At 38.6% G+C, this 26,485-nt stretch overlaps 1 protein-coding gene across 2 annotated transcripts; it reads left to right on the forward strand.

Moving 5' to 3' along the window:
• Window positions 1-26,335, forward strand: LOC139141745 (organic cation transporter protein-like). Of its 2 annotated transcripts, XM_070711371.1 has the most exons (11): window positions 1-90; window positions 14,822-15,785; window positions 18,409-18,512; window positions 19,115-19,269; window positions 20,273-20,441; window positions 20,765-20,915; window positions 21,146-21,237; window positions 21,857-22,074; window positions 24,729-24,840; window positions 25,096-25,305; window positions 25,494-26,335. In XM_070711371.1, exons 2-11 carry the CDS (start codon window positions 15,357-15,359, stop codon window positions 25,603-25,605), a joined length of 1,752 nt encoding a protein of 583 aa, XP_070567472.1. In that variant the 5' UTR covers window positions 1-90; window positions 14,822-15,356; the 3' UTR covers window positions 25,606-26,335. The 2 variants fall into 2 exon arrangements, with proteins under 2 accessions (XP_070567472.1, XP_070567473.1); XM_070711372.1 differs by lacking the exon at window positions 1-90 and having other exon boundaries at window positions 14,327-15,785.
• The last annotated feature ends 150 nt before the right edge of the window (window positions 26,336-26,485 follow it).

Genomic DNA, 26,485 nt, shown 5'->3' on the forward strand with positions numbered 1-26,485 from the left:
AGATGAACGGTTGGCTTTGGTTCATCGACAGGAAAACGAGACGTAATGAAGTAACGGGTCGAAGTATTACAGTCGGAGAGCTAGTCGTCAGTAAGTCCATTGCTTCAACAGCTGACATTGGAACTCAAACCATTTAACGATCAACCTTGAAGTACATTGACTCTTTCGGCATGAATGTCATTTACTGTATGACTTGATACTCGTTGACAAAAGGTTCATATTTTTTTCTCAACTTACAAAACGTCTCTTAATTTGGTTCATTTTACACCCGTGACCACTTAACTGTTGATTAAGGTAGCGTTCAGTTATTATAGCCGGGGGTTGGCCGGCAAATTCTTCCTGCGCATCAGTCAAAATAAGCGAACTCCCCTACCCATTGCACCAAAAAATTGATGACCCCCTTTTAAGATGACAAAAACTTTATGACCCCACCACATTTCTTGAGTAAAGCTGCAAACGCAAACACCTCAGGGGGGGGGGGTGATAGAATCTATAAAAAAGATTCTCAGATTTTTTCAAATTTCAGTTTTTTTCACAAAGTTTAATGTTCAAATTTCCCCTTCTGACTTGCTATAATTTTGAAAGTACCACTGGGTGAAAACCCTATAATACAGGCCAATACAGGCACGTATTTTAGCCTGTATTTAGGGTGAATACATGTAAGGGCAATACACAGTAATACAGGAAACACAAATACAGACCCTGTATTTATGCCTGTATTTACCTGTATATGCACTCTTACAAATACATTGTAAATACAGGTAAATAAAGGTTAATACAGATTATAAATACAATCTGTATCAATCATGTATTTGCCATGAATTTGTCTGGTTTAAATCCATCTATATTCATTCCTGTATTTGGGATGTATTTCCATGGCTTGAATTTACCATGTATTATGCCTAGATTTGCCATGAATTTCTTAGCCTCAAAGGAACCTGAGTGAACCGTTTTGCTAAATGGCTTGACGCATTGCTGAATTGAACATTGACAAGGCGTGTGTAGACTTATCTTGCCAAGAGCCTTGAGACAAAAAACGAACATATATAACATAAAAGTGATGACCGATTGTCAAACTGCTGAAAGCGAAACACAATCTGCCATTTTAGGAATCGAGCTACTTTCAGATAAATGGAGCTAATTTCAGATTAGCTCCATTTATCTGAGCAATTTTTATTCACTTTTCTTATCATTTTTTCTTATCATCTTAATCATTTATAATAGTTTCTCTTGTGTCTCTCCTATTTCGTACAAACCTATCCGGAATTTGGCAGCTCACGCCAGATTTTCCCAGCGATTGAATGCGTCACGTTTAAGTCTGCGCAGTAGTGAGTTAGTTTCTGCCGGATTCCGGGTGAAACTCCGCTGTATAGCGTTCACTCCACTCATCGCGTTCACCCTACTCATCGCGTCCACTCACGCGCGCGTTTCACATGAAAGCAAAATACAAATCATTGCGTTCACTCCACTCAAACATTCACAAATCACAGACTTGAACCAAGTCTAAGGTTTATACTCTCATAGTTTTTACATTTTTACAGAGCCGTTGTCGGTATTATGTATGATAAATGTAATGCCATAAAGACCATGCCACAATCTATTCACTCTGTCAAATTATTTCACCATGTACTGAACGAATTTTGTCATTAAAAAACGAAGAGAATATATCTGTTTGGCAGGACAGGGATTCACTGGCAGTCCGGGGAAATTGTTAAACCAGGCACGATACACGTGAGTGTATGTCACAGTCCCGTGTGTATGGAGGTAAAAAGCGACCACGCTGATCAAAAATGTTTTAAGGCTCTATTGGAAAGAAAATACACATTTCCCAATACAGATTTGTATTCTATTGCTGTAATGTGTTTTATACTGTGTCAACCTCAGACCATATTTTGATATGCCTCTAGACATGCAGTCTGCACTGTGTGTAGAGTCCCTCCATCACTGATCTGTGCTCTGTGGGAAAAACACCTTGCCACCTAATTTACCATTCTCCCTATTATAATCAATGTATTGTTTTTTTCAACAGCTACCTGTTGGATAAGCGCCCGCTAATTGACTAATCTGTTGACACAAGTAGGTGTTTGACAAGCCCGCAGCCTCCGTACAGGCCCTGGCACTAACCACTTTTTGTCAGTGGGCTGAGGCCAAACAAAAAAAATTGTGCTGTTCCGATAACCCGACCTGCGCTATTTTACCTGCCGACCCTAAACTTTTTAGAGCTACGTAAACACGGAAGTAAAAGAAAGACAGAAAAAAATCCATAAAATCACGCATTCGTTACTTGGCATTTGATTTTTGCTTGAACACAGATGAAATGTTGTGGCCAGTGTTTGACCGCCCTGAACCCCTGAAAATGCATACAATTCATTTTTTGCCTAACCAACCAGGTCAACACCAACCCACAGCATAGACAACGGCAGGCTCACAACAGTGACCAACCGAACTTTATTAAAATGGCCCTGGCAAAAATGTCACCGGTCATGAGTTTGGTGCTATTACCCCAGCCTCACACCGTCCACTGTAAAGGCTAAAGTGACCCAAATCAACGCAATATACAAATTGTGGTTTCGACGTTGTTAGCACACGGCGGTTAGTTCGCACAATGACCCTCGAGGGTCTATGGTCCGCAGGGAGGTTTTGAAGCCACATGCACATCCACTTCATGCCAGGTTTGTTTGTCGGACCGTACGCTTGTTCAACTGCCTGTCTCAAGACTGAAAATTGGACATGTGCTGGACGCAATTCAGTTGATCATTTAATTGCCAAATTGCGGGTAAAAAACCCAGCGTTGTCAATGTGTACGGGATCTTAATATTACCGTAAAAACCCATATAATTCGAACACAAAAATGATTATGATTTTAAATTGTCGGATCGAATTTGAAAGGAAATCAAAACTGCCGAAATAAATGGTCGAATTAATAGACGAGACGATTGTGAAAGTTTAAATGAAACATGTTTTTATTTGTAGACTGCTTCAAAGGATGGGTGAATTTTTTGGTGCCTCGACATCGACAAATGGTCGTCATTCAGTAGTTCTATACTGTACGTCACAAATGAACAAGTTGTGTCGGCCCTTGAAAATAAACAGTAAATAGAAAATAAATAGTAACTCGTGACAGGCAGGTAATATGAGATATATGAGACGTACAGTGCATTATCTACGTCTATCAAATAATAATAAAATGACATCACCGATCGTAAGAAACGCGATGTTGAAGAACATTTTAACAGTCTGAGAAGACCATGGCGACCATTTTCCTGTGAGTATTCTAAGTTTGAAAACTTGCGAAACCAACATCAGAAGACTTCAACTTTTTGGCTGTGTTCTACCTCCATGAAGGCGCGACTTTGCACAATTTTTAAATATCCGATATTTACAATCTAGTATCGAAGTTTGACATGTCGACGATTTCGGGACTAGTATCGATACTAGACGATACTAGAATGACCGGAGATTTCACCACCTCAAGGTTCTGGCCAAGCCTGACTTTAAAGGACTGACTCTAGCATCGATACTAGACGATACTAGATTCAGTCAAATCGCAAGTAAATATCCGATATATATCGGAGATTTCACCACCTCACAGTTCTGGCCAAGCCTGACTTCAAAGGACCGACTCTAGCATCGATACTAGACGATACTAGATTCAGTCAAATCGCAAGTAAATATCCGATATATATCGGAGATTTCACCATCTTACAGTTCTGGCCAAGCCCGACTTCCAAGGACTGACTCTAGCACCGATACTAGACGATACTAGATTCAGTCAAATCGCAAGTAAATATCCGATATGTATTGGAGATTTCACCACGTCAAGGTTCTGGCCAAGCCGACTTTAAAGGACTGACTCTAGCATCGATACTAGACGATACTAGATTCCGTCAAATCGCAAGTAAATATCCGATATATATCGGAGATTTCACCACCTCACGGTTCAATCTAAGTTCGATATTGTAGAGTCTAGTAGCCGTAAATATCGGATATCATATAAAAGTGCAATGTCGCGGTGTCCTCGTGTTCTACGCATGTTGTAATGTCAGTCAAATTTCCTGAAAGTATCCGTTCGTGATCCGTACAGCGTAATTGTGCAAGCCGACGGCGATTTCCGAAAGATCATGATCGGTTCGTGGAAGCGTAAAAATATCTCTCTCTCTCTCTCTCTCTCTCTCTCTCTCTCTCTCTCTCTCTCTCTCTCTCTCTCTCTCTGTCTAGCCGTTTCGATGTTTTGATTTGTCGACATTTATTTCGGGTTCGCAGTCACCACTGTATGTTGATGTTCATTTCCGATAACGGGTATGGTCTCTGTCGTCACTTTAGTGATTTATTACTGCCGTGCTCAATATCAGACACTTAGAACAGGAACAACGCTGGTAATATTGCGGCTTTAGTCTTGAAAGCCAGTAAAATTCGTAACTGATGACATGTCAAAGCATGGAGCAAGTTATCACCATTATAAGTGTATAAACTTAAACGCACGGGCAAGTTCACGTTGAATGGCAATATTAATTTTTACCGCTGAGAATGTGTACGACAGTAAGAATGAAACATGACGGAGCAATGATACCGACTTCAGAAAAACAGCGTGATTTTTTTCATCGCAACAGCACGCAAGAGTGAGTTGTAGAAATATTACAACCTTGTAGGCTTGTTTGGTCCCCAAAACTAACAACAATATAACGTTGACTATCCTCTATGTAATCAAGACGCACCTGACGTCATTCGTGATTGTTTTACTGGAGGTCCACATATCTTTCTCTCACGACTTTGACTGACATGTATACCGGTACTTTGGTTGATAATGTAGTTGTGCTTTACTTTTGACCTGTACTATAACTGTGTAACATGACTTTTGCCTACGACTTTTGGATTACAGATGGGTGTGATTGCTATTAATTTGAATGCAAAACATTAGAATATTTGAAACTGGATATAACTAGCTTCACCGCACGAAAGTTATTGTCGGAACCAGGACAGTAGCATTGATCAAGCCCGGATTTTGCATGGTAGCTTTGGAAACAGGTGGTTCTTTCTCAGAAAACATGTGATGTATTACTTACTGCCCCCTTTGGGCTTAGACTTTCGCCGTCTCGCTCCTACACATCAACAAGATCATTCAGTTATGTGAATCTGTAAATTCATCAATTATATATTATACTCAACTACAGAATACAACACAAGGGTCGCAGTCACGGGTCGAAGGACGTCCAGGAAAAGACACCAGCGACGTGTATGTTGTGGACTTTTTATTGGTTTTTAGAACATATAAATACATCAGTTCATCTGACAGCTGTGTATCGTACGGTCGTACATCGAATCGACAAGTATATAGACTTCGAGGCTCTACGTTTTTCACTTTAAAGTTGCTATTAAAAAACACAAAGACATCGCGACTGAGTCCAACAGCGGCGCAAGAAATTTTAATTTCTAGTTTCTGAATCGAATCCCGCGTCAAGTGGTCAAGAAATACTAACCTAGTCCTGCATATGAAGGCGAGGCTGTGTCCCGATGAGATTGCATAAATCATGAATGTATAGTTAATTTTCGCCCGACAGAAATCAGACATGTAGGCTAAACAATAGTTATCAATATATCTGAAAAGCGTTCATAAAAATTGACATAATAAGATAAAATGTCAAAAAAAGTTCTGTTTTTTTTTTCAATTGAACTTATTTATCGCACTTGCTATAGTCTAGACACACATGCTTGTCTTGAAATCCATTTCTCTTTCACGCACAGACACTTCTCCTTGTCTGTGCACATACATAGTAGACCGACCTGGTTGGGCGCTGTCGTACTTACAAATACATTTCTTCGCCGCTTCGAAAAACATCTCGCCAACTTTCAACTTTGGGGCATGGGCTACGTCTTTGTAATGTTAAAGGAACTAATGACAGTAGGCTGGATATTATTTCGGTCAAATAAGAATATAATATAGTCGATAAAAATTCTTTTTATCAAGCATGTGTCAAATATCTAATCACAGTCTAATCACAGTTAGACTGTCTATGATTTCATCAACAGGGAAGGAAAATATTTCGATTTATTGACTAACATAACGAGAATGAACGTTTTATTTTTCTGAAAAGTAAACTCGTCTTTCCCTGACATCTCCGTTCCGTGAGGGAATACTCAGTCCTCAGTCAGTATGAAGGTCTTAGCCGCCTCCGTATTACTCACTCAGGCCATGGAATTAGAATAGCTCTTACCGTGGAGGTAGTACCTCCATGCTCTTACTAATTCCGTACTCAGGCCGAAACGTGGTTGTTTTGCCAAAGATCTCGTCAGCTTTCCGGCTTATTGCATGGGACACGTCCGTATGCGTTCGCAAGGAACCCGCCACAGTAATTTAGGATACTATATCGGTCAAATTAACACAGCATATTGAAGATGAAAATATTTTTATCGATTGACTCAAACAGCTAGAACGAGTCAGTGAATCTGTAAATAGACGGACGGGATAGGCACAGTGGATAGAGGGACTGTGGCACAGGCAAGTCTGTATATAAAAAATGATCCCCCTAGCCTGCAGCTGCTCTTCGTAGATGAATTCGAACCTGTCTCTTAATTAATCTGGTGAATCACAAATATATGGTGCATTGTGTAATATTTTTTGTCTAACAAGAGTGACAGAAATTGCATTTTGTCATAATTGAACATTAATAATAATAACTTCTAAGCAAATTCTTCCTGTGAATATTTGAGCACTTAGGGGGTCGTAAACAGTAAAGCGCCACCTTGATGACTTTGCTGTACCTGTTAAAGTTGTACCTGGTCCCTGGAGTGGGTTGTCATGCAGTTACGAGCCGTCCAGTTCGACAAGCAACACGTTTTATTCAAGTTATTCTCCGTTCAACCCCAGTTTAACCATGACGAAACTACACAACCCATTTTCGAAACTTGGACGGAAGAGAGCAAACTTTTCAACAACAGCGACATGTCGCCAAGTACCTAAATCGCCGCTATCATAGTTATACAACATCAGCTGGACAGTCGTTGTCTAATCCAGGTATGTATCGTTGTTCTCTCAACTTGTCCCAGTGTTTTCGATACTTTTTCTTGTATACCTCTTTATAGAAATATCTTTATAAGGTACAAGTATCTAACATTTTAATATGTTTTCATTCACCAATAGTCCTGACTGTTGCAAATGTACACCAATTCCTAGCTCTCCGTTCCAAAGCCCTTTATAAAGGCTTTATGCTAATTTGACCTTTTCATGCCATGCCCTGCATCAGACCCAGGGAAGAGTGTAAATGCCTTGCAGACATATGTACACGCATAAGCCCTAAAATGACAAAGTAACAGGAATGGTTTACGTTCTACCGTTCGTTAAATCCCGACTCGAAAAGGTCAGGGATCGTAAAAACTGAAGTCTTGAGAAGACTAGGCGTTTCTGTCTTTTGTTTTCCTCTCAAAGTGCAGTCATTGTATAAATATGTTGCGAGGATTTTGGATTAATATGACCAGACTCTTAATTCTTACATCTCAAAATTTATGTTCCATGTATTGTGATTTCATGATGGGAAGAGCCCTATTCAATTTTGGGGGTCGTTTTGGTAGCATTCTTAGAGGCATATGCATCTCCATTCACTCAGTTGCCATTCAGCGATGGCCACTACTATAATTAATTACATTGTTATGCAAATAAGCCATTTTGCTATCAGTAATTCCTTGGGAGCAGACTTTTCACACCTGACCAAACCTTTCCGAACTTCTAAAAATTTGGGTTTCCTTTCAGTGACAAGAAAGTCAAGCTGATGCTTTAGCGCTGAAAGATTCACACAATTCCTTGAGCCAATGTTAATGCAGTATTGTTTTATAGCAAATAATAACATCTTTTTCAGCAATGTTAAAAAGCTGAAAATGAAGAATCAAGAGATAAAAATATCACACAATTTTCATAGATAAATTGCGAACACAAATATAAATAACACTGTTATTCAATAACGCAGTGACCCTTATCTTTTATTTATTCATTTACTGCCTCTGTGATTAGTTACCCTTTTTACTAATCTGTTTTCAATTTATTTTGTCTTGCAGGCCATGAAGACGAATCATCGTGTGCTTCTGAATGACGACAACATGACTCTTGACGGGTTTACTCCTGAACTGATGTAAGATGAAAAAGAGGAGGGTGTATTTGTCATCTTGAGGTCTCCTGCTTGAAGAGCAAACCCATTGAATGAACTTTCATGTACATTAGATGCCTGTCTAAAAGAAAAAGTGTATTTTAAAATTCTAAGAGGAAGGAGTCATTCTACTCATTGCATCTGAAAACAGTGAGAAATACGCAGCAGATCTCATCTTATCAACGCATTATGATAACCCAGATTTCACTACCATTGTTGACTCAATTTTTTCAAACGCTGATTATCTCTTGGCCCTCCACCTGTCCCTCCATAGTTAACATATCTTAAAACAACTTGTTGTGAACTTTGTTATACATGAAATTTTCTCTTAATCCACTTGTTCATTTGCTTTGAAATTTAGTAGGCAGGTTCCTGAAGCCAAAACAACCGAGTAAGATTTTATCAAATTATGGTGAAGTTTGCATGTAATTGTATTTTGGTGGCAATTTTAGCCCTTTTAATGAAACAAATATCTTCTGAGAAACTGCAACTCAACTTATTCCTTTGAAATTTTGCACTCAGGTTGCCACTGGTGATCTGAGTAAGTTGTCTTCTGATATATGTTTATCCCCATTGATGAGTTGTAATGCATGCCAATATCACAAAGGGGCTCTGTTAGCCGCAACATAGCTTGTTTTCTTTCCAAACAAAAAAGAACATGTGCTATACCCGCGATTAGAGAATTTCCCAAAGACCAGTGGAGTAATTCAAATATCTGTGCAACATGCAACTGTTCTGAAATATTGTTTACAGTTCTAGTGGTTCTTTTTACTCCTTTATGTATTTATTTTTTAAAACTCTGATTGAATTCTAGTTTTGAAATAAAGTTTTAATTTTTCTTTGTAAATATTTGCTGTGTAAAATATTTGTTGAGTGTGCGTGTGATAAGTGACACTACTTCTGGCGAAAATATGTCATCATGTTGGTAAAAGATCTATAGATACATAGACAACTTTTTACCCAGATGAGTCCTTCTTACCCTCACATGATTTAAATATCGAATCACAACAGTGATCCTCAAGTTTATAATCGGATCCAATGTTTTTATTTGTAGCAGTAACTCAGTTACTGTCCTAAGTTACTGTTGAAATGAAATAATTTGCCTTGTAGATTAGTACACGCCTCTCGGTGGGCTTTCATTGATTGAGTGGCTGAAATTATTCCGTGAAAATTCAGTATTGTTCACTGCCAGCATTCTAATGTTTGAGAAGCTCAAACCAAATATGATAATTACAGATACCATATATGGTAACATTTGTATATAAATACAGAACTGTATTAACCAGAATTTATGTAAATCCTGAAAAATAAACAGGAAGCGCTGCCAGTACATTGGCTAGAAATACACGTAAATACAGGCAAATGTAGCCCTTTATTTACAGTGAATATAGGTAAATACAGGAGATGTATTTACCATGTATCAACAGTGCATATACAGGTAAATACAGGCTGTATTTACCTGTATTTACCATAAATACATGGCTGTATTTACCTGTATCTGTCTGAATTTGCAGCAAATACAGCCAAAATACAGGGTCAATACACTCTGTATTTTAGCCTTTTCACGCAGTGTACCCCTCAAAGGGATTGGACAGAAATTACTGGTGGATCGCAATATTTTTGCGGAAGCGTGTGTATACAAAATTTTGGTATTTGGATTTCATTGATAATCAGCTGTTGATGATTTTGATTCACTATACATGATAGTGTATGAGAAAACTATGTTATACTTTTTTCAATAAAAAACTATATCTATGCATTTATAGATATTTGATAATTGACACAAATGTACTTAATTGGAATAGGATTGTTACAACTGGTATGGACAAAAAAATTGACATTAGAATTTCACCAAAAATGTTCATCTATGTTCACCATTTTGGGTGTCTATGATAAAATTTTGAATAATTTTTTTCCTATGAAAAACGTGCTATACTTGTGCATATACGGACGTTGAATAATTAACATAATTGTACTTGATTAGAATATAATTGTTAAAGATGCATATTATGTGTACAAGAAATATGATTTTGGAATTTCAATGAAAATGTTCATCCACTGTACATGGGAGTCTATGAGGAAACTATGAATAATTTTTTTCCAAACTAAAATAGGTAAATCTGTGTATTTATGTACTCTCGATTATAAATATTAATGTACTTGATTAGACTAGGGTGGTAACAAATGAATATGTTCGCCAGAAATTGGATTTTGGAATTTCACCGAAATGTAGATTCACTGTACATTTGTGTCTATGAGGAAACTATCAGTAATTTTTTTCCAATACAAAAATAGGTGAATCTGTGAATTTATGTACTCTCGATTATTAATATTAATGTACTTGAGTAGACTAGGCTGATTAAAATGGACATGTTTGCAAGAAATTGGATTTTAGAATTTCACCAAAATGTCGATTCACTATACATGGTAGTCTATACGGAAACTATGAAGATTTTTTTACCGATACAAAATATCTAAATCTGTGTATTTATAGACGTTTGATAATTCATTTTAAAGTACTTGATTAGACTGGGATGGTTAAAGGTTGATATGTGTGCAAGAAATTGGATTTTGGAATTTCACCAAAATGTTGCTTCACTATACATTGGAGTCTTTGAGAACACTATGAATATCTTTTTACAATGCTAAAGTCAATGAATTTGTGCTTTTATAGGTGTTTGATAATTGATATAAATGTACTTGATTCAAATAGGGTATTTGAAAGTTCAGATGTTGATAACAATTATGATATAGGAATTTCACCTACAAGAATTACTTAACTTTTAATGGTACTAGTAGTCTACAGGTAACTGTTAAATAATTTCCTTGACAAAACTTGCTATAACTCTAATATGTAAGTAGTAGGTATTGTTCATTGCCCTCAGTGAGCTCGATTTACAATAAGACAAGCCTCAGAGTTTCCAAGTCAAGATGTTCATGTGACAGATAATTATACTTTTGTGCAGATTTACAGTTGAATGACTTCAGAGAAGTAAATCATGCAACGAATCATTTTTATCTCCCAGAATATTTCTGAACACTGAAACTGCTTTTTGACGGAACGGATGCCTATAAAAATTAAGTGACCCCCCCTTCTGAGCTGTCTGAAAAATACATGACTCCCCTCCCCTTTGCAGTTTTCAAATTTGAGGTGACCCCCCTGGATTTTGCCAGCCCAACCCCTGCCGTAATAACTGAATGCTCCCTAAGCTGACTTCATGAAATCGGAAATTATGTTTGTAAATTTTCATAACCTAAAAAGCACTGTGATAAGTAGAAATGTATGCAGGAGAATTTCCTTTTGGTCTGCAGACAATAGTCTATAAGTTACAATGACATGACAATGTTGTGTCAATCTTAACCTTTCATCTGTAACCGTTGGTATAGCTGGTTTTGACATTATACAAACATAATTTCTGAGTGCACCAAGTGAGGCTCATCAACAGTTTAGTCGCCACGTGTGCACTCAACTTTAAAATCAGTCAACGTTTATACTTGCACTTGATTTGCACAGGTGAGAGTATAAATCAATATCCTAACAAGAGATCAATCTGCGTGGTCGATTCAGTTTTTAGCTCATGTCTTCACACACGTGAGCTAATGTCACAGCGATGTTTGTCTGTTTGTCCGTGTGTGTGTCTGCCTGTCTGTTTGTTTACAACGATGATTCAAAAACGCCTGAACAGATTCTAGTTAGATTTGGTAGACAGGTACCATATGTTAATTGCAAGAACTGATTAGATTTTGGTTGGTATGGCTTGCATATTAATGAAGTTATGCGATATCATTTTTTCATATAATGGTTTCCATACTGAGACAGTAATGACAGTGTCGACATATATCAAGAAATGCTTTACAAAATTCAATTTCATGAAACTTTTCACAGATGACAATCTCAGAACGTTATGATAATACTGTAAGTGTCATGTCAATTATCTGTTAATTTGCATATTTAATGCATTTTTGTAATTAGTGACATAACTCTGCAATTCCTACATCAAAGTTGATGATACATGCAACAGCTACTGATCTGATAGATGTCTCATTGTACTGAGAAGCATTTGGCAGCGTCAAGTTAATAAATAGTTCATTTGCATATTTAATGAAGTTTTGTAAGTAGTCATATAACTCCAATATAACTGCACCAAATGTAATGAAATCTGCTGCAGATACTGATCCGACAGATATCTAATATACGGCTAGTTTTCAATCAGGTTCGAACCCACAACATACGGCATCAGTCGCTTAGCGGAGAGGCCACAGAGAGAACCGCTCGGCTAAATCTCCACTCCCAAAAAGAGTGGTTCAATAGCCGGCTAAGTTGTTACATTTTTCTGACTGAGAACGCTCCACACGTTGTAGAGATCGTGAAGCACTCACACACGCATGCTCACTATCACACATCGCACATACAAACTTTATCGAAGCAAAGAAACGAATTCATCGCTTTACACTTTAATGTAAAGTATTTAGTAGTGTGAAGTTAATAAAGGGTTCATTTGCATATTTTAGTAACTTTGTAATTAGGTATATAACTCTGAAATTTCGGCACCAATTCAGTGAAACGTGCTACAGATATTGATCTGATAAATATCTAATTGTACTGAGAAGCACTGGGCATTGTCAAGTTAACATATGGCTCATTTGCATATTTCAATTAAGTTTTGTAATTAGTCATATAACTCCGATATAACTGCACCATATTTGATGAAATCTGCTGCAGATACTGATCCAACGGATATCTGACTGTGTTCTAAAGCGTTTCATTTACATACTTAATGAACTTTGTAATTAGGTATAAAACTCCGAAATTACGGCACCACATTTGGCGAAACCTGCTGCAGATATTGATCTGATAAATATCTAATTGTGCAATGAAACATTGAGCAGTGTCAAGTTAATTAAGGGTTCGTTTACATAGTTAATGAACTTTGTAAGTAGTGATATTACTCCAAAATTACGGCATAAAATTAATGAAACGTGCTACTAATGTTGATCTGATAGATAGCTTATTGTTCCATAGAGCATTGAGCAGTGTCAAGTTCATAAACAGCTCATTTGCATATGAAATAAAGTTTTGTAAATACTGATTTAACTCTTAGAGTACTGTGAAAAAGTTGATGAAACCTGCTACATATAGTAATATAACAGATATCTGATTGTTCTGTGTAGCGTACTACTATAAATGAACCTTTTGTAAAACACGTGAGCACATTCAGTTAACATCTTGTTTTTCTATTGAAGCGTTATTATATCACGTTCTAGGAATTGTGTTTGCTGTTCCCGTGTTTGTTGTAGTTTATTTGTGAGTATGACTTTTTCGACTAACAGTAGTCTAATAATAAAAAATAAAGAGAGCTGTTTATTTGGGCTTATATTACCCGAATACATCTCCTATGCAGTAGACTGCAAATGTAAGCTCATCAACTTTTTCTTTATAAGTTACACACTTTTTATGAGTAATTTGTAGTATTGCAACATTCAGCTATAGGGCACCTAACACCTTTGAATAATTTGAAAGATATACAGAGCTGATTATCTGAAACCGTTTCAATCGTGTTCTAGCCTTTATGCAACTACTGCCTACTGGTATGGTGCCTAAGTTTACTTAAAATATAACACAGACATGAATTTGTCAATATAATTTTATATTTCACATACACTTTATCAATTTAGGAAGCACTAGAATTTGTCAAAAACACAAATTGTGTTTTTTAATCGTACGTAGGACTGTGTGAAACGTTTTAGACAATTTGAGCACCAAAGTACTCATAAGAACAACGTTTCATTGCCCCGCTTGTCGATGTTGACTATGATATGCTACCCTAAAGACAACAAACTTTGGTATACCGCCCGGATGGTTCACTGCCATAAGAAAGGTATACACATAAGCTTAGGGGCGACGTCAAAAGATCGATGTTTGAAGAAAAACTTAATTCTTAAGTTGGGGGTGGGGGGTTTTGGCCAAATTAATTTCTGTGCAGTCAAAAACGATTTAACGTCTTTTTGGCAAATTTTACGATTTCACGACTGTTTTTTGTACGCTAAAACCGATCCAGTCACCCGTATTTTTGTTACTTTATAATGGTTTTCAATTTTTATTTAATTCAATGGTAATTGGTACGTCGTTTGAAAGAATTAGTACAGGGTATGAGTCCGCAATGTTTTTCAGTTTTAGTTCAGTTAAGTAAAAGGGGGGGGGGGGGTCTGAGGCCAAACTTAAGCAATTAAGTTAGATTTATTATATTGAACTTTTGATGTTGCCCCTTATGCAACACGGTTTTGAACCAACTTTTGTATTTGTTAGATTCATAACGGAGAAATGCCGACAAAATTTTGGACTTTTGACCCTTGTCTATTTACTCTCGCACATTTTTAAATCCCACATGAACACTTTTGACCCATTATTTTGTAGAAAAATGTCGAGTTTTGACCAAAGTATTTGCCATACATTGTAGGCTATTAAATCCTCTCCGCTTCCTCCATTTAACGGAAAATTGAATAATTTGTGCTTTGAAGTTCAAACTCTACAGGACATACCTGTACGAAACTAGGGTTGATCGCTCCAAACGAGCAAACATGCCAAATATATATTGACAGATTGCGCGCTTTGATTGATATTTCTTTTTACGCTTCGAATTTGTTGACTTTAAGACCTCTATGTGTAACCTAATGTTTTTTAACAGATAAAGAAGGTCAAGTAAATGCGACCGGGTCGTGGTATGCATAGCAAGGGAGAGAAACTGTGTATCGAAGTTTGATCTGTGCGTGACAGGAACGGTTCTATGCTCAAAGTTCATCTGTCTTTGGTTTTATTATTTATGGCAGACGGGGCAGTTGCATGACATCGATAGGCTTTGACGTAACTTTAGTCTTCTTTTACTTGGTTCCGCCAGCTAAAATTTTTACACACTCTTGTTTATGCCTTAAAATTGAATTGTAATATCGTGTTTCGCGAGATATGCGTTCTCAGTACTACTTATAGCACTCAAAGGAAAGTCTGTTGAGGATTGGTACGGCTATATATGGTATCCCGTGACTACCGCAAAAATGAAGTGCCTTTGCATACAATGGGCAGTTTGATGATACATTGCACCTGTAAAAAAGTGATTTAAGAAGGCTTTTCAAACATCTTACAGCTTACAATTGGAAGGATGTCTGATCTCGTTGACTTCTGTTTGTGTCGAGCTCGCTGGGTAAATACTTTCATTGTTTCGTAAAATGGTAAAGTTCGACGACATTTTAGAATATCTTGGCGGCTTTGGGCCTTTCCAAAAACGCATCTTTTGTCTACTTTGCTTCCTGAGTGCTGTTTTAGCGCTGCACATATTCTCTCCAGTTTTCATACTGGCTGAGACTGACCATTGGTGCTACGTTCCTCAACTCGAACAGTACTACAACGCCAACTGCACAAATGAAAACACCTATGACTTCTGCTTGGAAACTTTCAAGAATTTCACCATTCCGTTTGAGGAGAGTGATGGTGCTTGTGGCGATAGGCTGGTGTACAGTAAATGTTACCGTCATAACATCACAGCCGTCGATTTTCATCCTGGCGAAGACGTCACCAAGTACACCAATACAACGACAAAGTGTGACCATGGGTGGACGTACGACCGTTCTACATACAAGTCAACGGTAATTCAGGAGGTAGGGTAAAATTACTGTGAAAAGGGGTTACTGAATACAATGCTATAACCAAGACAAGGTCATAAGACGTCATGATATGAATCTGAGTATGTTATCTCGAGCACTATGGCAGTCATATCGACCAATTCAAATGTATACCATGCATAATATCAGCAACTTTGTAATCACCCTATCAAAAGATAACGCAGTTGAAAATATTGACACTAAGGGACAGGGTAGAATAACACGGGTTGGACCAATGTTTTGGTGGTTGAGAAATGGTCATCTTCCCTAGTTTTGCAAGGGTCATGAAATTACGCATAAGGGGAAGTCATCTTTTTGTGCAGCCGGATATACATATGGCAAATAGTCAACCCGAAACTAAGCTAACAGATTCTTAGCTTAGGTCCACACTTTTCGTATTTTGCCAGGATTCGAAAGTTGATAGATAAGATGCTAAGTTCAGTAGCTTGAATACGAAAATAAGATCCGAGAATTGTAAATAAGGATTTGTTCTCTGGTTTGACGTACTGATTGATTATCTTGAATGGACATTTAAACTGTAACACCCACATCAGCCTTACAAGAGAGGCATAGAAATGCCTGATCACTTTATAACTTACAATTAATTCGACTCTTTCAGGGTACGAAGGTGTCTGGCAAAACAGTCGCCGACATGGTAGTACAAAGATCAAAATCTTTGTTAACGTGATTTTTTGCCAATTCATACCTTGCTACAACGTCTTCAATCGGTACAATAAATAATACCTTTAAACTGAAACGATCGTATAAGTTAGTGCGCACATGACGATCTCTAATGTTTCCGTTCCTTATAAAGTCTTATAAAAGCAGTACTAGGAGGATATGCTGTGTGTTTGTTCTTTTTATCGATTAATTGGTAGCCTAACCAAATTGCAAAGGGGCAGAAGCTGCGATTTGGGAAATTTACATATATACATATTAACGATGTGGAAAATTCCTAGGGGGGCTCCCCCCGACTACGGCCCTAGTAGTATCACTGGCATCTCCTGTTACGTCATTGTCCTGCTGTGCCTCTCTCCGCGTAACTCACCTCCGCGTAACGTGCCTCACCTCCGGGTGAACTCTTCCGAGTGATACATATCTCTGACTCATCTTTCCAGATTTACGCGTATGAACAACCACAATGCCTGGTGTTCTTTACTTGTTACTTTACTTTACAGTACATTCTACGTTTCGTATCCATTGTGATCCATCAGTATGTCGCCACTTTTATCACCTATAACATTTACATATATACATTTCATGATACACAATATGCAGTTGTTGCTGAAAACTACATTTATCGGATACCTGTCAATTTATTGCCGTTGTCATCAACAAATCCATCATTTTACAATTTCATATTCACTTTCAATATTATGTTTGATCACTCTGGAAGTCGCGATGTATAGAATGGTTCCGTTAGGTAATAGATTGCTGTTATGACTATAAACTCGCGAACTTGAGGAGTCGATGAATCAAATAATAACTGATCTGCAACCAGGATGGAACTTTTCTGAAAGTCGGGCAAAGTCAGCAAGGAACTGAATTTTGCGCTGGTAATGACCTATATTACGAAGTTATACCTGAATGAAGATACACATGGTTGAAATTGGTAATATTTTTGGGGAAAAGGTTAAAGTTTGCCAGCTCGCCCATAGTATTCTTATACTATATGAATATTAATCATGTAACGGGAAAAAATCTGACTGTTGAACCCAAAATTACAACTTTCCAGCGATTCTACCCTTTTGATAATTTCACACCCGGCTACCGCATTGGCGAACTATCCCTTTTGCTGTTATTTCTTTCGGCGTTGTCCGTTGAGTGGAATATTGCTATTTGCTCTAATCAAACCGATTTACCGATTTTGAACGCCAGGTTCACCGCATTATCAAATGGTTTGTCGTATGAGGTTATTCTCAATTTGTTTCCAATAGAGCTATCCAACGTGTAAGAGCATTTACCCAGAAACCAGACATCCAAGGGTAAAAGCACTGTGGTAACGTATTCGAGTAAAATACAAAAGTGTGCCCTGTGGAATTCAACTTTGCATTGACTGACACTTGAAACATACAGAGAAATCATGACATATGAAGTTCGCTGACAACTCATTTCAGTAAAAATTATGGACATATACACAAAAGGTGCAATACATAGGAAAACTCTGAAAAAGGCCGTTTTAACATGCAGTATTACAGACAAATGACGTTAATTATCAGTCCCCTGTTTAGGCTTTGTCAATTTGAAAGCAAATCATATTTTGTCGATCATTTCTCCAAAATTATCAGAAGTAAAAATCGAAAAGTTGTCTCATTACTAGAAACAGACCAACAATGACCTAAAAAACTGCTTGAGTTTTCTTTTTTTAACGTTCGTCGCCGAATGTTGCACAGTAGATCTGGAGACGAGGTATGATGCAAATGTCAGTACGGATTTCTGTTGGACGGGGGGTGTCCATGGCTGTCTCGAACGGTTATAGACTGTGGATCGAGCAGCCGCTAGCTCAGGTATTCGTAAAAATATATTTCCTGAGTATACTAAGATAGCTTTTTATTGTTTGTTCAGATATGTCACCCCGTACCTAAGCAAATTTTATCACATCATCTTTTTTTCGTTTCAGTTTAATCTTGTCTGCGATCGATATTACCTGGCTTCACTGTCATCATCGGTATATATGCTGGGTGTTTTCTTAGCACCTATCCCCTTCGGATATCTCGCCGACAGGTAGGTCGTTACAGAGGTCATCCCTTTTGACGTCAACTTTGCTAATATTATGTAACACGTCAAAAGGTCGTGCATTTATTACTTTCACCCACCTCACTTGATACCGTTCGCTTTGTGAACTCATAAACAAAACTATAAAATGATGTGATATTGACGTCGCAGAGTGCTCGGATCTGATCGTGCATGATATCAACATTTACAGGCGATGGTACTATGAGTGTACATTTTCATCGATGCTTTTAACCACGGTACATAACTATGTCGTTTCAAATACAGGCAAAGAAGGGAAAATACGAGACACCGATGTATAAAAAATAAACGGTGTTATCTTTAAGGACTCTTAGCCAATACTCTGTTTCTGTAACCCAATGACTGCTGACTGGCTATTCCCAATGGGAGACAGCGAACTGTGAAAGGAGTTGCAAATACGTACACTTTCCCGTAGAGCCTGCATATAGAATTCGCCTCCTTAAAAGCTTCTGAAAGTTGACGTCCCTGTTATATCTTACACATTAAGTTTCAAAATGCTTATCTTTTTCATAGGCTAGGGTGTTCGTACTTTTTAAATATATCTAAATGTGTGCTTTTCGATCTTCATTTAGGATTGGTCGCTTAGCAACTGCCATGATCGGTGCTGTTGGGATGACGATCTTTGGAATCGTTTCTGCCTTCCCGCCAAACACCGCCGCCTTCATCACTTTCAGATTTCTGACGGGTTTTATTGGATCAGGACTCGGTATGGCATCAGGCATATTAGGTAAACCGTTTAAAACAATTTTATAAGGTGAGATTGGTAATATACATAGGTATGCAATTAGTAAGGATAAAAATGCCGTAGGTAGGCAATCATTCTGTTTGTTGAGCCACATTTTGTCCTTCGAAGGCAAGATTAGTCTTGGCAATTTTGCTTTTGTTTGTAAAATAGTATGGCATCGAAATAGGTGCAAGAGCAAATATCGTTCCAGGTATATTTATAACCAGCTCAAAGCAACCTACTGAAATATGTATTATATATTCATATTTTACCGGGCTTAAAATAATTATATCTAACTCAAATACAGATGGGCGAAACAAAAACCCTATCTCTATCTGCACGAACGGGGAGGGGTGGCTTAGTACCGAGAAATAACAAGTGGTTACAGGACAAAGTAACTGAAGAAAAAGTTTAGAGGAACGAAGACAAAACACAAACTTAGAAGCGAAACGCTTTGGCAATTAATGTACAACTTAGAGCGTTAAGTATGTAAAGTATGTAAAGTCGCGGTCGTTCCAATGAGCGCGTGCTCATTTGTTTTGCTAATTCAATACATTAAATATATATATACATTTTTTTTTCATTTTGGAGAAAATAGTATACGGAAACGATGGTATAAACAAAGTCACGCAACACTAAAAGAAAGTTAGGTGGCATCGATACAAAGTAAACTTTGTACAGCCATAACGGGTTTGGAGTAACAACCCGAACATATTGTTGGTACTTTTGGAAAGGTGACATCATTACGCTCATTGGTAATATCTGGCACATGGTCAAAGGTACCTTTGAGCCGAAATTAAATTTGTATTTCCATGAAATGTGATACCTTTGAGAGAATCTCGCAGATAATGTTATCATATTCATGTGATTATATTAACCACATTGACGAGGATTATCAAACAAAAAACATATTTTACACTAGTTTACAGCTTAATCCTGTAATAAGATGATGTCTGTAAGTCTGTTCGTCTCTAATTAACCACAGATTCGCCATCACTTTGAATAGGTACCGAACTGGTAGGCCCTTCATGGAGAATTTTCACTCAATCGGCGAGAAACATTTGCTTCTCCGTTGGCTACATGTTATTGGCTGCCTTGGCTTACTTTATTCGCGAATGGTGGATACTTCAACTGGTTATAGGCCTGTGTATTGTTCCGTTATTATCCGTTTGGTGGTATGCATTCAACTATTGTTATTACTCAACGCATCCTGCACAATCCAATATAGGGTTTATATCATACGCCAAGATTACCCTGCAAGATCAATATATTCACAATCCAATATGGGTTTATATATACGCCAAGATTACCCTGCAAGATTAAAATATTCGAAAATTGTGTCGTATGAAATAACAACAGTCAAGAATACGAGCCGTGGGTTCACTCAATTTTTAAAACAAATTACAGTAGTTATTTAGTATTTTTATGACCTCTTCATCATTTCTCGTTTATTTTGTATTTAATTTCAACACTTGGCGACCCACGTCTTGTGATCTAGGGTAGCTGCAGAGTCACCGAGATGGCTTCTGGCGACCGGGAGAACAAAGAAAGCAGAGAAACTCATTCGCAAAATAGATAGAGTCAATAGTACCAACGTACCAGAGACTGTCTTTGACGAAATAAGAGCTGCACCAGAAATAACAAATAAAGTAAGTTTCATTGGACGAAAACAAAATCCGTCTTCAGATTACCAACGTGTACCCTTATTTCTGAAGTGTAGGCTACAAGGCGCTTGGCTTTCAGTCGGAAGTACCTGATGATTTTATTATCTCAACCCTGTAATAAATTTCACAGAACTATACTTATGAACGTATGAGAACAAAAATGATAAAATGTTGAAATGCCATCAGAGGATAATCATTTTCTCGTCAACATTTAGGAAGAAGATCATGCAAAGCAATGCAACAGTCGTCTTGATTTATTTAGATATCCTAACTTGAGAAAAAGAACAGTGAAGTTATTCTTCTGCTGGTAAGTCTCTAGGTTTACAGGAAAGCTCTTAGCATGAAACGTCTCTCCATCGTCAAACTGTTTTAGGTACCATTGTCATACAGATAAGACTTAACACGAACAACACCCGCTAATGTACACTGGGTTCAGCGCATTTCGATTCTGCTGAGTCATCACAGTCAAAATTCGGTTGTTAGAGGAAACGAATAAAACTATATTACAACACTAGTACACCTATCAATAAATTAAGCAGATATACCGTTAAAACGTTATTTTATCATTCTTTTTGTAACAAAATTTAACATTAAATGACTAAGCCAGATGTAATGAGCGAAACCCAAAGACATGATCGGACGCTTGATAATTTTAAGGGGCGAAAAATGAGACTAAATTTCCCAAAGTGACACCAGAGTCCACATGTTTTTCGCTAATTTAACCAAATCCACGTATATGGCCACATTCACGTCCAGCTTGTCGTGCACAGTAAGGCCCATCGAATTTCTCATCTGCTCGAGTACACACTACTTTTGTAAGCTTGCGAATAGTTTCACACAAAAACAGAGATATGTTTATGCGAATAGTTTCACACAAAAACAGAGATATGTTTATGAGAATCATTGCTTTCTAAATATTCACGCAGGTTTACTGTCAGTCTGGTATACTATGGACTATCACTGAACACGTCTAACCTTGGAGGGAACGATTATCTCAACACAGCAATTTCTGGTGCAGTTGAGATCCCTGCGAACGCTGCTAGCTTATACATACCAGAGACAGTTCTTGGAAGAAGGTGGTCTATGTGTGGCACTTTCGTGGTTGGAGGCGTTACTTTAATTACTGCACTCTTCGCTCCCTCGTGTAAGTGAAGCCTTTTCCTCACGCTAACCAATGGTCCATTTAAAATTCATTGGGTAATACAAAGTGTACGGAATCCACTAGTTTTCAATTCATTCCAGTACAGATATTGAAGACTCTGTCTTTGATGCATATTATATATTGTGAAATGTCCGGTAGCCTACTAAAACAATGTTTATTTGGAGCTGTGCAAACTATTTGCCAACATTGTCATGTTTAGCAGAGAGCTATATTTGTTCACCATTCGAAGAATTAATGATAGCTAAATGATGGTAGATGGGTGAGGCAGATTGACGGAAACCATATCGCGTCGTTATTACAGACTATTTTGCTGTCACTTGTCCCTCTTATATATAGTCTCATTGTGAACCAGGTTGGAGGGCAAAATTTTGCAAGGGTGTAATGACAGTTACGGGATGCCAAATCCCTGTCTGCCGGGCCGGATTACCCTTCCGCCAGCAAAGCCGAGATGGCACCCGCTCTTATATATAATCTCGGCGTGAAAATTTGAGATTGTTGAGTGATTTTGTTGTGTTTTCATAAGCTGCATATTTTGCGTGCTATAGCTTGATGTTTAAATAGGATCCTAAACTTGTTTGACATCACAGTGCGAACGTAATCGAAAACCAGGATTTGTTTCCACGCATGACATTGGAAAATTAGCCAATGACGTTCATGTTTATTCTAACTTTGATACAAGTTTTTGTGTGGCTTTCCCGCCGTTTTGGGAAAGGAAAGGAGGCTTTCCACGTTTTTGGGCTCCGACTTTCCATGTAACGTGAGGAGTTCAGGATCCTCTCTCCAGTGTTTTCAATAAATAGTTACGTGTTTATTGTTAACTATTCCGAGTCCAGCTGTTTTCTCAGTGACGTCCGATATTAAAGAACCTCCCCCCACAAATCTCGGCATGAACTACCATGGAGGGTAAAAATACTGACAGCCTGTGTCGGGCAACTTAGGCGCCAGCTGGGAACCGCCGCACCTCTCCTGTTGGGCCTCCCGCCATCACCGTGCTCTTGGCATACCTGTGCTCTTGGGTCCACGAAGCAGTCTGTGTCGGGCACGTCGGGCGCCGACCGGGACCCGACGCACCTCTCCCGCCAGGCCTACCATCATCATCGTCCTCTCGGCATGCCCCTACTCTCGGGTCCAGGAAGGCAGCCTGTGTGGGGTATGTCAGGCGCTGGCCGGAAGCCGATGCACCTCTCCAAGCAGGGTCTCCGACCGTCACAGTTCTCTCGGTAAACCCCTGCTCTCGCGTCCAAGAAGACAAATTCTTGCTTTAGCCTCTCGGCCCCTCTCCTATGGGAGCCAAAGAGTTCGGCCGTGGCCCTAAACGCCTCTGCCGCTCTACCTCCTGTAGTCTCCGTGCAGTCCTGCTTGCACATGTCTCTCTTTAATGGGTGGGTTCGAACCCGATTGAAAGCTAGCCGTATTTTCTACCCTGGGTTGATAGTTCTGTTGGTGGACAGAATTGTCCCCGAGACTACTCGTTCGCCCAGTTATAGCGTTGTATTCATTGCTTCGCTTCGATAAAGTTTGTGTGTGCGATGTGTGATAGTGAGCGTACGTGCGTGAGTGCTTCACGAACTCTACAACGTGTGGAGTGGTCGCAGTCAGGAAATTGTAACAACTTAGCCGGCTAATTAACCACTCGTTTTTGAGAGTGGGGATTTAGCCATGCGGCTCTGTCTGCTGCCTCTCCGCTAGGCGACTGATGCCGTATGTTGTGGGTTCGAACCTGATTGAAAACTAGCCGTATTTTTTACCGCAGACATCCGGGAACTTGCGGTTTTTTCACGTCATTTTTGCGTCACACTGCCGTGAGAACAAAATATTGAAGTGTGGATTTTTCAACCTTTACACCAGTATTCAAAGTTTCAACATTATGTCAATGGTAAACACTAAGTTCTGTCCTTTGTCACATAATTTCTGCATTGTTCACTGTCATGTATAGTCAAATCCCAATTCACCTCACTCGCGTGCATGAGGTAAAAGTGACGTCACTCCGCGGTCAAGAATTAATATATAGTCTTAGCATGAACCAGGGTATAGGGCGAAATTTTTGCGAGGGCATTCTGGCCGAGTCGGATCACCCTTCCACTGGCAAGGCCGAGACGGCACCCTCTCTTATAGTCTTGGCATGAACCACCGTGCAGGTGAAAATATTGGCAGCCATGTGCTGGGCACGTCGGGCGCCGCACGGGAGCCGATGCACCTCTCCCACCAGGCCTCCTGCCGCTCTCCTGCAGGAGCTTAAGGGCCCTGCCGGAGCTCTGCACGCCTCTACCGCCTAGCCTCCTGCAGTCCCCGTGCATTCTTGCTGGCACATTTTCCTCTTCTTGGCGTGAACCAGGGTGGAGGGTGAAAATTTGCATGGGCGTTCTAACGCATTTGGGACGCCAAATCCCTGTCTCCTGGGACGGATCACCCTTCCACCGCCAAGGCCAATATGGCACCCTCTCTTATATATAATCTCGGCATGAACCAACATTAAATGCGAAAATATTGGAAGCCATGTGACGGGCACGTCGCACCGGCCAGTAGCCGATGCACCTTTCCCAGCTGAGCTCCCGCCATCCTCTTGCTCAGAGCCATTTTGCTGCCATGTGTTTTTATTTTTTAACTTACGCAATAATTTATAAATTTCCACACAGGTGAAATGGAGTGGATTGGAATTACATTAGCAATGATTGGTAAATTTTGCATCACAATCGCCTTCACGATCATTTATGTATTCACAGAAGAACTTTACCCAACTCCTTTAAGGTAAAAGCAAATGTCGCGTTTATTGCTGCTTTACAAACCCACGGGATAACATTTCATACTGCTAGTTTTTTTTCTCAAATAATCAATTTCCCACGAAATCAGTTTTGGTGTTCAGTAAACATTAATATCTGCACAAGTCTTTTCGATATAATGTTCCTATGGTGTAAAATGTTACAGTACTAGTGTCATAGCCCAAAGTTAAGTTGTACAAAAAAAGCTTTACTTGTTCTACAGTCATTTGTTATTTTTATCCAGAGCAACAGGGTTTGGTCTGTGTTTTATGTGTTCCCGCATTGGAGCAGTGCTGGCCCCTCAGATGCTGACACTCAGGACGCTCTGGACACACTTGCCAGGTGTAATCTTCGGAGTGTTTTCGATTTTATCTGGTTTGTTGATGCTGTCATTGCCAGAAACAAGGAAAGAGAAATTACTTGAGACAGTAGCAGAAGGAGAAGAATTTGGGAAGTAAGTAAGAATGCGCTACAATTACGATCTTTCGCTTGGTACGAAGCAGTCGCCTTCTGTCATTCATGAAGGATCCAAAAGAATTTATGTAAACTGCTCACATTATTTTAGTTATTCATAATCGACAGGTGGAAATGGTTTCCTCATAAATGCAAAATTATGACACGTGAATTTTGATTCACCTTCAGGAAAATGACTCAGGATGCTGGTCAAGATGCTGATATTCATATTGGACACATCAATATGTCGATTACTTCAAATGTTGACATTGGCATTCAAACCGCTGAACCAAGTACATGACAAGTCGAATTGCAGGCTGGTATCGCTCATAGTGATCTTGCTAACACTAACTTGCTCAACTGTTCACAACGTTCATAAATTGCATTTGCCGCTGAAGTTTGGATTTAGCTTATAAGTTGCCACAAAGTCACTCGAAAACTGTTAAATTCATGGAGAAGGCGTCATTTCACAATTTATTGGCGAATTCTTATTACAAATCTCTTGCTGTTTCAAAAATACTGTACCTTGATTCTGTAATAGGTATACCAGAAGATATCTATTATAAAGTTCACAATATTATTGACAACTTTGTTAACAGTAAAAGAAAAATATCAATTTAGTGCTTGAAAGTAGTTATACCTCTTGAGGTATCAAACATGTTAATATGAAATTTCAGATGAAAGCACTGCAAGCCATATGAGTGAGAGGATTAGTTGGAAGCAAATATGTGACATGCACTGCGTTACCATTTATTTAGATAATGATGCCAATTTGTTGCAGTAGCATACTCTACGGCGTGTTCTACCGAGCAGTGCATTACACTAAATGATAATTAATGTTAATGTGTCTGTTCAAACAATTTTCAAAATCGAATTCAACGAAAGTATAATCTTACAAAACATGAACAGAAAAGTCGAGATACTACATATACAAGCTTTCCAGAGAATCAACCAATTAATGTAACAGTGGACATATTGATGTAATTCTTCGGTTAAGTTAAAAGCAATAAAGGGGTTGATTGGTTGACTGATTGTCAGAGTAAAGCAACTATGTCGAGTAGAATACAGTGAGTATTTTGAATCTCTCAGGTGCAGCAAACGAATAATACACTTTTAAAGGGGTCCTTATTATGATAAGATATATTGTGTAGGACAAGTAATGTGAACTGACTAATTTTAAG

Source organism: Ptychodera flava, chromosome 10 (assembly GCF_041260155.1).
Source record: "Ptychodera flava strain L36383 chromosome 10, AS_Pfla_20210202, whole genome shotgun sequence".
In the NCBI taxonomy this organism is placed as follows: domain Eukaryota; kingdom Metazoa; phylum Hemichordata; class Enteropneusta; family Ptychoderidae; genus Ptychodera; species Ptychodera flava.

Coding starts and splice junctions, on each gene's coding strand:
- LOC139141745 (XM_070711371.1), top strand. CDS start 15,357: ATGGTAAAGTTCGACGACATTTTAGAATATCTTGGCGGCTTTGGGCCT. Junction 18,513..19,114: donor TTCGGATATCTCGCCGACAG/GTAGGTCGTTAC, acceptor ATCTTCATTTAG/GATTGGTCGCTTAGCAACTG. Junction 20,442..20,764: donor CCGTTATTATCCGTTTGGTG/GTATGCATTCAA, acceptor CTTGTGATCTAG/GGTAGCTGCAGAGTCACCGA.